General features: G+C 41.5%; 1 protein-coding gene across 7 annotated transcripts in view; it reads right to left on the bottom strand.

The window, feature by feature from the left end:
- The window catches only part of foxp2 (forkhead box P2), a 103,966-nt gene that overhangs the window by 9,264 nt on the left and 81,677 nt on the right, over positions 1-13,025 (bottom strand). For 6 of the 7 annotated variants that reach the window (XM_006780619.3, XM_035906773.2, XM_035906789.2 and 3 more), the window contains 7 exons: positions 10,428-10,515; positions 8,765-8,848; positions 4,370-4,580; positions 3,397-3,500; positions 3,139-3,240; positions 631-752; positions 392-461 (listed from right to left, as the gene is read on the bottom strand). In XM_006780619.3, the coding sequence (XP_006780682.1) occupies positions 392-461; positions 631-752; positions 3,139-3,240; positions 3,397-3,500; positions 4,370-4,580; positions 8,765-8,848; positions 10,428-10,515 (781 nt within the window). The remainder of the gene's footprint in view (positions 1-391; positions 462-630; positions 753-3,138; positions 3,241-3,396; positions 3,501-4,369; positions 4,581-8,764; positions 8,849-10,427; positions 10,516-13,025) is intronic. The other variant, XM_035906785.2, reaches the window with a different exon arrangement.

The following is a 13,025-nucleotide window of genomic DNA, read 5'->3' as shown; positions in this document are numbered from 1 at the left end:
AGGTTAGATAAATATTAATGCACATGCCCTTGCATTTGCACATGCCGCTATCAATCTAGGGTGGCTGCCACTGCTGAAAGACGGGGAAAAGAAGGGAATCAAGGAGCGAGAGTTGCTCCTTGATTCAACCACAGGGTGGCCTTCTCTGTCTGATGGCAGACCGGAAGAGAGAAGAGTGAGTGGAGAGGTGCAGAAATTCACAAGCAAGGAACAAGGTGGTAATTCAAGTTAGAAAAAGAAAAAAAAAAAACTTGCTCCCTCTTATGCAAAGTGGAAGTATGAATATGGAGTTCTATTGTGCACATTAACTGCAATCATTCAGTCACTCAGGCAGTGGTCCTGTCTGTCAATCACGTAACAACGGCAGCCAGCTCGAGGTTTTGGTCCATACCTGTAAGCTGGCATTTAGTGCAGTTCCATAGCCGAGACTGGAGGGCAGATTCTTGACAAGTGATGGGCTTCTGCATACAAAAAAGTAAGCAAAACAAACAACAACAAATGAGTCAATCAGATCATAACATAATGTGTAATGTAATGCTAATAAGAGAGTGCAGAGTGTATTTAACAACGTTTCCACTGATCCTTTTAATCTTTTACTGATCTGGATCTGTGAGTCAGCAGAGCACCTACCCCGTGATCTTCTGCGACCTGCGTTTCTGGTACTCCACCTCATCTACTGTCCACACTGCCCCCTTCACATTCTCCACGCGCACAAAGCACTTGTGCAGACTGAGGTTGTGGCGGACAGCATTCTGGAGGCAGAGAGAAATGACGCACAGGTCAGAGGGATGAGGTAAAAAAAAAAAAAAAGCGAGTCATGTTCATTCATTATCCATCAAGAAAAAAAATGAAGACGAGGAAGGCTTCAAAATTGATTTTTTTTTTCCTGCATTTTGAAGAAATTCTTAACATTCACGCACCATTGATTTAATTAGTAAAAAATTGAGTGAGAGCGAATGCTCTTACAAGTCCTGCACACAGTACATATCAATCAGAGTAAGTAGGCTAAAAGGAGGTAATCAGCATAGCGAATGGCTTATGGTGGTGACAGAAGTGGTAATGCCGGCCTTGATAATGTGATGTCAGTAACCCTTCCTGCTCCAGAAAAGCATTGCTCTTAATGGACACATCGCTTAAAAGATGACAGTATTGGAAGGGGGAGAAAAAAAAAGTCGTCAGGAGGCCCCTGTGTTTGTGTGTGTTAGAGACAGCGTGTTCCTGCAGAAGTCAGGGCATTAAGCTGAACTGACTTCTATATGTCTAAATACTCTGGTAAAATGACACGACCACCTTTTCGATATTATTATCAAAGCTGCTGTTAAATTAAAAGAAAACAATAAGGCGTTTTCATTAATTACTAAATAAGAAATAGCTAGAGAAAGAAGCACTCTTCTATTAATATGACAATACGTCCATAATTAAAACATGCATCAGACTCTACAAATAATAACCTTGGCTTTAATATCCCTGCCTCTCATATTTATCATCTCCCTTAGCTTGGTGTGTACTGCTCAAGAAAAAGGGATTCGGAAAAAAAAGAAAGAAAAAAACCTCATAAGCAGATCTCGCATCTGACCTGAAAATCCCAGGATTTGATTGATCTTAATGCCCATGGCTCTGAATATGATAATTTTAATATTAATGAGCAAATGAGCAGTTTTATTATGCATGCTATATAGTTAGAACTAATAAGCTTCTGGGTGAGAGAAAAGAGAGAGAAAGGAAAAGTGGGGTGTGGGGTGCAGATCCCTCTTTTGAGCTTATGAGACCAAGCTGAGATATTAAACTACCTTTCATTTCTCTCCTTTCTTCTTCCCCCCTTTTTTTTAAAAACAAATTCTCTTCATTAATCAAATGACAGGCCGATCGCTGATCGTCCCCCTAATGCTTACAAAGGGAAACGCACGGCTGTAGATGTAAATAGATCGCACTGGCTTGTGTGCAGGGTGGGGCAGATTAGGATATTTTTCTAAAAAAAAGGAGCAGGAAAGATTTGAAACCGTTCAGATGCTGGTGGCGGCGGTGATGTTGGTGGCAGCGGTGTTGTTTGGTGCCAGTGAGAACATATCGTAACATCACTACGCAGCAAAACACGGAGCGTGCTGTACAAACTGGAAAAGGGCACCCATCTTACTACGTGTCCTCTTGTATTGGTGATCACACGCCCATGTGCTCATTTGCATCCCAAATCCAAATTAATTCACTTTGCTAAATCTAGTGCTGCGACGCGCCTCGCATGCTGATGAGCGGCTCGTTGAGTTTTCCCTCCAGTCCTCTGTGCAGCCACAAAGGCTAAAGGGAGCTAACAAATGACATACAGGGGCCGAGGATAAATAACGAAAAAAGAAAGCAATGAAGACAGTGGTGCTTAAACTGGGCTTTCTTTATCAGCAGACAGGCACACTTCTGCTTAAAACATGTGCTGCAGGAAAAATATTTTTCACCATCTTTGTGTTGGGGAGACAGGACAATAAAGTTGTAGGGACAGATATACAAATGGGCCCTTTTGTGTGGGTAAATAAAGAGTGCTCCCTCCATGACAGGCCAGTTCTCACTTTGCCCCCTTGCTTTAGTTCCACACTCTTAACCCCTCTCACAGGCACAATGTATGTGCTCACGTGTACATTGAGTTCCTGTGTGCATGCATCTTTGGCCTCTGCACAGTGGAGAACTGGTTAACAGGCAAACAGCCATCTTTCTTCCTAATTAACCAATGATATGCGAGAGAAGGTGGTTTTCGGGACTAGGAGGAGGGGTGTATCTCTTAACAAAAGGTGCTGATGATGGAGTGGCTGCTGTATAATTAGTGCGTCAGAGCCCTCTCCTCTCCACGCCAAGCCTCCGCTATTAATTGCACCGAATTAGAAAACGATATCTGAGGGGAGAATAATTCTTTCGCCTGTCATTTCTAAACAGAAAAGGCAGAACGGTGGAAAAAATAAATAAGAGGAAGAAAAGGGCTCCATTCAAGACAGAGGTTGGAAGGAAAGGGGAGAGGAGTGCTAATCGCTCTGTGCTGAGTAAATATATGCTTTCTTAAGGTTTTGTGTTTGACTTGAGCGGGAGGAAGGAGCAGGCTTTGCTGTGATGGGAGTGAAAGTGCACGGGAGGGTGAAGAGGGGTGTTCGTGAAGGTTACCTTCCAAGTTGCAGCATTGCGTCTGAAGTAAGCGAACGTGCGCGTGAACCAGCTGTAGATTTCATTAAGTGTTAACTGCATGTCAGCAGAGTCCATGATAGCCTGAAATGAGATGACATCAAATAACGGTTGACTAACGAGACCAGGTAACTGACACGCATACAACAACAGACAGAGAGGAAAGAGGCAGAGCTGCCACGATTCATGGAGCAATTAATTTTAATCTAATCAGGCAAAGTTAATTTATTTCCCACTCACCTGTCTTATGAGGGTTGCATAAGTAAATGGCGGTCTGACATCTGCGTTCTTATAAAACTCATAGTTTGGGGCAATCTCTGGAAAAATAAATACTGTGTCACCACCTGAAATAATTGGCACATTTTATTCCTTTAGGTATTGCATTTACTCAAGGTTACATCAAATTAAAATGGGGTGGGGTAAGGATTGGGGTGGAGATGGGGATGGAGGGGGGTTGACAGAGAAAGGGGGCACATCAAATCAACATTTTCCATGTCTAACAAAATGCATTTTTAATTAATCTCTCTCGTGAGAGATCTTAAACACTAATACATCCCATAAAATGAAATCCGTGTAGTTAGTTAGGCTCAAGTTGAATAATTTATGTTGCTCCACACTAAACACAGAGAGTAAATATAAACATCAAAAGACGTCCCGTTTAAAATGCAAAGCTTAACACATTGAATGTCTTAATGTAATAAATATTGTATTTTTTTTTCCCACCATTATTTGAACTTAATTAACATTCATGTAATATTTATGCACAGAGGAAGTTCTTGTCTATTTACATATAGAGTGATTAAACACACGCTTGCTTTTATAAACCCACCACCAGACAGCTCACACTGGTAAGACCAACAAGCCTCTGCGGTTTGTGGGTATGCGTTTATGTCAGTTGTGTGTGTGTGTGTGTGTGTGTGTTCACTTTCATGTCTGTGTGTGTGTGCTAAACTGCTAGAATATGATTAGTTGAAATTACTATTAATAGTCCAGGGCTCTGGGTATTGAACATCATTTTTTCATTAGATAAAAACAGAAACGTACCCTAAACTAGATAAGTGACGTTCTAGTTTATGTCAAATAACTAATATATAAAATATATAAAAATGAGAATAAGCCACTTCATGTTAAATTCAATCAGGAATTGAATTTTACAGTAACTGAAAGTATTGTGATATCTGTGTTAGGTGCTGCGCTGAGTAGTTGGTCCTACCTGACGACAAAGGCATGGAATATTTGTCCGAGTGGCGTCTGCGCATGGCTCCCATGCTGGGGACGTTTGCTCCTCCCAGCACCGATGGCACGTGGGGCATTGCAGCCATGGGTGTGATAGGTGCTGTGGGCGTGGTCGGTGTCTGAGGTAAGTTGGGGGGTGACGCCGAGGGCAGGTTCTTGGACATGGTGACGCTGGACACCAAGTTGAGCTGCGATGGAGGAAGACAGAATGCGATTGGTGGAGAGCGTGAAAGAGACAGAAACAACTTGGGGGAGGGGGGTAAGAGTGGGAAGGAGGAGGAGGAAGGCATTATTTTGTGGTTTCTCTGACAGAGCAGAGTGTCTGCTCTCCTCCTCTCTAACACAGCTGTGTTTCCACTAACAAGGCTCGTGGAGAGGAGCCAGCCCATCTCCACTAATTACAACTACCAAATTGTATCATAAGAATTCTAATTAGAGCACGCTGTTCGAGATTATCCAACGATCAGCCTCCGTGTTATCCTGGCCCCATCTCTCTTTATCTCTCTATTTATCACACCCTCCCTCTCTCATTTCCTTCCTCCCTTTCCATTTACCCCACTGCAGCCACCCATAATTTTTATGCACTGAGGAAATGAGCATATCAAAACTCTTTTTCTACACTGTTGGAGTGCTTTCGCGAACATGGGCTGTCTGACCCTAGTCTCTAACCACAACTTTTCTTACAACAGATTTGAGCTGTGTCACAAAAGGGGAAGGCTAAATTATTTATTTCCTGGATAGTTTTAGTTGACGGGGTGATCGGAAAGTAGGGAGAAGATGGGTTGAAGTTCTCAGCCTTTGTGTACAGGTTACAAACTCATATACATTTTGGTCAAACTGTATCCAGTGATTTTGTAATTGTATTCTACCAACTACTTCTCGCTTTTTGTGTTTAATGGGACTGTTTCATACTCAACTCTGATTTGTCAATACTAGACTAACCAAACTAATGTAACCAAAAAGGTTCTAGTGCAAAAAAAATCTCTCCTGTCACTTTCAGATTGTATATATTTAAATGAAGACACTATTAGCAAATCAAAGCAACTCCGTGGACAAAGTATGCCATGCACAGGGTCAAACTGCAACTAATTATGTTGCTTTTAACTAAAACTGTCTGCATTTGTAAATCTCAACACTGGGTGGTGCATATGTCATTAAACAACTGCTACAGTAACTAATTATGTTTAGTTTGAACTGATCTGCAGTTTGTTAGTGAGAAGAATTCAGGACAGGCGTCTGAAACAAAAACAGCAACAGTACTGTAACAAAGTAGTCGCTACACAATAAAACTTTCTTCATGGCCAGGCTTGAGATACTATCAGTGTGCCTTGAGTGTGACAGAGGTATATGACTCAGTGTGTGCCAGTGTAGATTCCTAATGAAGAATCATAAAGCTAGTATTTTTCCCCCTACAAAAAAGCCTAGCCTGATAGTCCGGGTTATAGTCTAATCTAAACTGCTCTGTTAGGAGGACAGTCAATCACAGAAATTCAACCCAACAACACAACTGAAAGCTAGTATTCCTCCAGGAAAGATTACAAATGTAATAGATTCTTTGTCCTTAATTCAGTGTGACTTTCAGTGCATGAGGAAGTATAGGAAGTGGGAGTTTGAGTTCTTTCTTTGCGTGAGCATACAAAAGACACTTAAATGAATTTACACGGACAGTGACAGCCACTCCACACACATGTGCACTTGGCGTCGTTCTCTCCTTCCCTCCTTTGACATTAGAGGCGAGGAGAGCGCTGCTTACCTCTGGCTCTGCTGCCAGCTCTGCTCGCTAATCGTCCAGCTTTTCCACCACTTTTGCATTTCCTTCCCAAATCTCATGTGAGAGGCTCTAACCGACTGGAAAATTCCTAACTGACCTTTTAGTCTCTGCTCTAATTTAGTCGGAATGGTAATGACATCGTTACATATTCAAACCAAATTGCCTTAATTGTGAATCTACAAGTGGAATGCATCCATTGCGAGAGTTTGAATTAAAAGTGACTTGAAAGATGGAAGGGAATGAGGGCGCCGAAGGCACTGAGAGATGGAGGAGCGAGGCTGAGGAGAAGGTACCGGCGGTCATTTGTGGCATGTGTTGATAAATACGATAAAATGTCAAGTTTGAGACACTCCGGTGGATATAGTGGTTTTCACATGATAATTATATGCCCACTTAGCTATAATGAGCTGCTGTAGTGATGGGCTGGGACAAGGGATGAGTACGGGGAATGAGAAAGAAACTTTAGAGGTTATGGAAATAATGTACATATTAACCTGTTTTAATAGATCGGATCAAGTGTGTACAGCTACTACTAATATTATCTACTTTTTTTTAAAAGCGTGTACCAGTTAATGTTTTAAACATCACTTTACCTGAACACAAACCATTAATTACACTCCAAGTGCTCCCTGTTGTGTCTTTCACTGTTAAGCACTGTTTTACTATTTTTTTGACAGACTCACACTGCACAAACACACAACTGACACCTTCAATAAAAATAGCAATTCATTTCCTTGCCAGCTATGCCGTCATCAAAGTATGCAATGTGCAAATTTGCGTGTGATTTGAAATGTTTCATGTTGTTTTCTCCGTGCATTCTGTTACATACGTGCTAACTAGACCCTGAATTAGACCTGAACTTGATGGATTTTTTTTAAAACAGGGTATCTGATAAACACTCACGTTCTGTATGGCAGAAAAAGTGCACTAAACATGCAAACTAGATTCTAAATAAATGCCCTTGTATATGAATATTGGGATGTATTGTATATTTATAATGTTAAAACATAAACATTGCAGACTCCTTGCCTTCGAGCCTTAGTGGCGTAGAGTTCCATTTTTACAAAGTGGAAGTGATTACAGCCAAACAGAAGAAGTGAGCACTTTGTTACCTCTCGCTCATTTGAATACACAAGGTTGGGAGAAAGAGAAATGCTAACTTTGACTCGCATCCATCTACTGGCATGGCCAAAAGGTAGCATTTAATGAAGTAGAATAGGGTCATATTGGAGACAGTGAACCAGTGTCTTGTATTCATCTGGCATTAGTTAGCCACGGGCGTCACTAATGAAAAAATAGGACTCACTCTCAGCCCTGATAGGCCAGCGTGGACAGCTCATTTTTATCAAACTGTGGGGTCGATTTTCTGTCCTGCATCTGCAGTTCTACTGGCTGCAAACTCGAGCTGCCATTGGAAACCGGCCAATCACGCTCTCTTTTGTCCCATCTATTAGCTTTTGCAACAGAAACACGCCTGTGCATGTTATTCCCTGCAACAAATCTCCATATTACCTCTCCTTAAAAAAAACGGGGAATCCTCAAAATTGAGAACTTAACTGTTCGTTTAGGAATTCTGTCTGAATTGCCCCCACCATCAAATGCAATTAGCTGCTCTTTCATGTGTGCTTTATGTAATGCAATACTTCATTAGCATCATTCATTCATATTCAGGCATGGATTATAGGCTGCAAATTCTTTATTGGACGAGATGGAACCAAGCTGCTGGAGTTTTGAAGATTAAAAAAAAAACTACAGAGAGGGAGAGGAAGAGAGACAGAGAGAGATTGAATAATAAAAAGGGAGTTTGATTCCTGATGGAATTATGGGATAATTATGCTATCTTGTGATTATCTACATTCTATGATGAGAGGTGATGAGGAAAATTATTCTATTGAAAATAGGCACTTACTAAGCAGCAGAAACACGTTAACAATGTTTTGCTCTCAAATATTTCAAAACGTCTGAAATTGGAAGGAAATAATGTTTGCAAAAATGTATCATCTTAATATCAAATTCAAACACTGGTTAGGAGAGATGCATTTATTTTCATTCAATCTAAAAGTAAAAGGCGAGAGAAAGTAAATCCAGAATGGCATCATTTGCCTCCGTCGGTGACCCCGTTTACAATTTGGGATTTTCTTTTTTTTCTGTAACCAATTTCAGCTTCGCTTTGGGTATTTATGTCAACACCACATCATCTTCAGCACTCAGCTGTAATTTTCAGGTGTTTGTTGTTAAAATGACACGTCTTCTCCTCTCCCATTTCACTTTTGAGTGCCGCTGCAAGCCACTGAGCCAAACAGTCATCAGCAGCCAACAGGTTGTTTTGGCTATTATATCTATCACAAAGAAATGACCCCGCGTTTTAGCCAAGGACTCCACCGCTCCGCCATCTAATACACTTCCAAACTCCATTGTCCTCTCGCGGCGCACAATAACCGATAAGAAGCAGATGTAACTCTGTATTACAAATCCCATTCCTCCCCCTCCCCTCCTTTCATCTTCTGTCACTCACTCGCACAACTGCTGCACGGTTAAACTGTTCATTTTCTGCGTTCATGGCCGAGCCTGTTTACAGTATCCAAAGCAATATGCACTCACTGGTTTGGGAGATGACTTGGGTTCTGAGGGCCGCATGTGCAAGTGGGTCATCATCGCCTGAAGACGCTCACGTTCTTTAGAAAGCTGTTAAGAGAAGAAGAGAGTACATTAGAGAAGGGAATACACAGACGAATGAAAATAAACAAAGGTGAGACACGAGACTTGTCTGGTAGAGAGAAAAAGAACAGAAAAGAAAAAGAGGAGATGAATAAAAAGAAAGCACGAAAGGTAAAAGAAGTAGAAAACGAGGGGCTGGGGGAGAAGGTGCAGACAGGTCAGGCAAAACAAATAGCATTTCATCTTTTTGTCAATAGCAGAATTTAGGTCAGAGAGGCTCTGACAGTAACAAGCTGGCGAGGCCATAAATTAGGTGGTCCTGAGTGTCTGCTCAAAGTCCTGTGGACACTGTTAGGGGGATGGAGCGCAGCCAGCAGCTGCTGAGAGGTGAAGAGGTCTTCCAAACAGGGTGCCAGGCGGCCCCGCCTCCCCGGTCCAGTTAGTTGCTCCAGCCATTGCCTATCATCAATCTAATTCACAAGGAGTGACAGGGACTGGACCATGTGAAAGCCTGAACCCTCTCACGCCCTTAATACATACACACACGGATCAAACGCGGAGAGAAACAGACAAGCAAGTAGGTGTGCGCGCATACACAGACGCTGGGCCTCATTACTAGTGACGGCTCTCGAGGAAAAAAAAAAAGAGAAGGAGTGATGGTGGGAGTCAGGAATAAAAGAGAAGACAAAGAAGACAAGAGACAGGACAGGCAACACAAGTGTATCGCTGTAATTGGTCACACTATAAAGAGCAAGCTTCAGTAGCTTGGACAGAAAATGAATACATATTTGATAAACAGCTTGGATCTTTTTTTTTTCTATTTTGCACAATTTATTTACTTAAAAAAAACAATTTATCAAACCAGAAAGGATGGAGAGATGCTTGTGTTTTTACGCAGGCCCAGACTGGCTGAGGGGGTTAGAATTTACACTGTATACCCTCAATTATTATTATTTTTTTAGTACAAAGGAGCTGATTAATAAAACTAACTTCATTCGCTTGGGAGAACTGCTCAAGTCTTAACGAACCACCATAAAGAAACCACCGAGCAGACTGACTGTTTCAGCTGGCACTGAGTTTGTACCCAGTTTGAAATATTTGTTTCTAAAGGAAAAGCAGCGCTTGTTGGCAGTGCTGAGTAATAATGTCGCTCAATCAGCGCTCTCATTATCTAGCCAGCATGACTTCTTAATAAGGTCACGCTCCACCTACTGAAAATAGTTCCCTCCTTTTGAGCTTTCTTCAGGTGCAAAGTGCAGTTAATTAACACAGCAGACTAGGAGAGATGCGTTTGCTATTAATTGGAAAGAAAAAGAAAGGAAGAGAAAATAAAGCATACGCTTAATTCAATTAAAACAGCCATAATGACTTTAGTTGTAAGGCCCGAGGATTCCTTTGTTTAGTGGCTTTGTTGAATTCAGCAGGTCCTGCTTGTCTGGAAGTATTAAGCAGACCACAATATGGCCTTCCTCTCGCACACGCAACTTTCAGAACATAAAGTTTTGAATGGCTGATTCACGAGTTAAGTTCAGTCTTGTAAAATAAAACGATATGCGAGACTTCTTCCCCCCGTTTTTTATCCTTTATTATCAGAAAGAAAACGTACCTGTATTTCTAGCTGCTGTACGACCTGCATCTGGACTCTACACTGAGCCGTGCTCCGATCGTCGAGGGCGTGCTCGCTGTTTAGGTGCCTGGCGGTGGAGGAGAAGAGATGACAAGCCAACTTTAAAATCCATACAATATTTCAAGCCCGAAGAAAGCAGCAAGCGAAATTCATTTTCACCATGATCAAAATTTCAGAGGATGATAATTACAGTATCAACTTCAGCACTGTTTTATTTAGATGATAATATTTCTATACTGGGATAATTATCTATAGGATCCCGTACAGGCCCATTGTTCCACTCTGAAATGAGGTAATTAGAAGTAACATGACGGTGTGTGGTGCCATGTTTAACATGACAATAGGCCTGCGCCAGTTTAGATGGCTAACTTCAGTGCCACCCCGAGCGCCGCTTTCTACAGAGAATAAAAGATGCTGGGCCAGCAGAATAGCTTTGTCTCCTTCGTTTACCGAAAACAATACTCACGATTTAACACCAGCAACATTTGACACACAAAAGCGGCTCTTTGCTTGAAGGTGCATTATCTAGCAGCAGACATATTAAATGTATCTGGTGTGTTCGCCTCATTAAAAGAAAAAAAGGCAGCCAGACAGCCATAACAGTCAATGAGGGTTTTTGCCTTGATTGGATTTCGTCTGTAGGACACAAAAGCTCCACCATTAGGATAGACCTTTATTCTTGGTAAAGCGCACATATGCAGACACACACACACGCACACACACACACTCAGAGCAACACCAATATGGGGCAAAACGGGGGTTTCTAAAGTGTTGTGATGCTGGGTAATGAGCCTCTATCTAAATGATCATTGGTGACAAACTCACAAAGCAAGCTTTGAGGAGACATGCTTATGAAATGCCAGAGCTGCCACTTTATCTCCAGTAATTATAGGTTAGCTTGCAGACCCTTCAATGATCATTTACAGCTCTGCCTCCAGTGCATTAGAGGGAGTACAAAATCTCTCTCGCTGGCTTTCACTTTATCTAAGAACACACACGCTTGCTTACATTATCATGAGCTTGCACAAACACTGATTGGCACATATAAAAAAATAAATAGATACACAAATACACAGAAATAAACCCGCCCCCCCTACAAACCCCGTATTCCTTTATTTTCTTCCAAAAGCCTCACTTCTTGTTTATCTGCAACGTGCAAAACAAGCCAACTCACTGAGCTGCTTCCTCCCGACCTGCCAATCAAAACCTGAATAGAACATTTGTAATCACAATAGCTCTGTACCTTTCAATTAGCCTGTGCACATTTAAAACCATTCCATTCTGTCCCTGCTTATACTTTTATAACCATTTCAGGTCTAATGCTCAGAAATTTTTCATTATAAATCAAAAATGAGGTAACATTAAAAAAAAAGTGGGGGGAGGGGGGGCGCGGAGAGGGACGGATGAGGGATAGCAGCAGAAAGGGAAGGGACGAACTGGTGGATCTCCTCAGCCCTGTGCCTAATTGCTGTTTCAGAATGCGCATGCAAAAAGGGGGCATTTCATTAATCATTTAATCACGTCCCTCGCAGGATGAGGGAACTAATGTTGCAAATACCCTTTTCATTTCACTGCCCATAATGCTATCTTATGCACTTGATGTATGGCGTGTGTCATGAATTACAGCTGCTTCAAAAGCACAGAGCAGGCTGCTCGCTGTCCCTGAAGATACCGCTTTACAAAAAAAAAAAAAAAAAAGAGACAGAGAGAAAGAGAAAGGGGGAAATCTTTATTAAGCTTGCCTCTCATCAACAAGAAGCTTGTTTATCTAATATTTTGCATGTGTTTGTGCTTGGAGGCCTTGTGGAAGTCCTTCAGACAGTTGCAGCTTGCTGCATGTGCTCATCCTACTGCTGGCCAGTTAGCAAGACAATTACAGGAAGATTACTACATGCATTTATGAAATATTCAAATGGCTGTATGTCCTACTGTGCATTAATAATGCCACGCAAAGACAGAAAGGAAGGGCGGGGGCAGACGCAGATGGGCAGACAGGAAGAAATAATGAAAGAACGCTGTATTTACTGAAATGTGGAAAAATAGATGACTGTGTTTCTGTCCTCTCTGAACTATGAACTTCTCTTGTCTTCTTTCATTAAACAGAAATCTCTCTATTAATCTTATGTCTCATTTTATTTCATTATTCCTGAGTTGTTAACTGACTTTGGCTTCCTCACTTGTAACCAAATTGAAGCATTCTGATGGAATTGTACATTTTGAGGGCAAATAAGAGAATTGATCTAAAATGTAGCATTCAGATAAAACTACTCACACTTTGAGATAAAGAATACGAGCCTTACTGTCCACGAGCCATTCTAGAGAAACACGGATTTCTGAGGATTACCCGTGTGATGAAAGGAATGTAAGAGCAGCGTAGAGAACAGTGTTGCAGAGTGAAATATGTAGCCAAGGTAGCGAAATCAAAGCAAATAAAGAGATAAAGAGACTGATGAACACAGACTGTGGGAGGAGTGATGCACAGCTGTTTTTAACTCTCACATAAAGACTCGTTTTTATTGGAGTCTGCAGTTTCTCTTTTCTCTAAAAGAGAGGGGAACAAAACATCTCAAAGGTTTT

This window comes from Neolamprologus brichardi, chromosome 17, assembly GCF_056152115.1.
Source record: "Neolamprologus brichardi isolate AB-2024 chromosome 17, ASM5615211v1, whole genome shotgun sequence".
Taxonomy (NCBI): Eukaryota; Metazoa; Chordata; class Actinopteri; order Cichliformes; family Cichlidae; genus Neolamprologus; species Neolamprologus brichardi.
Note: the sequence above shows the minus strand (reverse complement) of the source record. Positions and strands in the feature narration are given on the sequence as shown.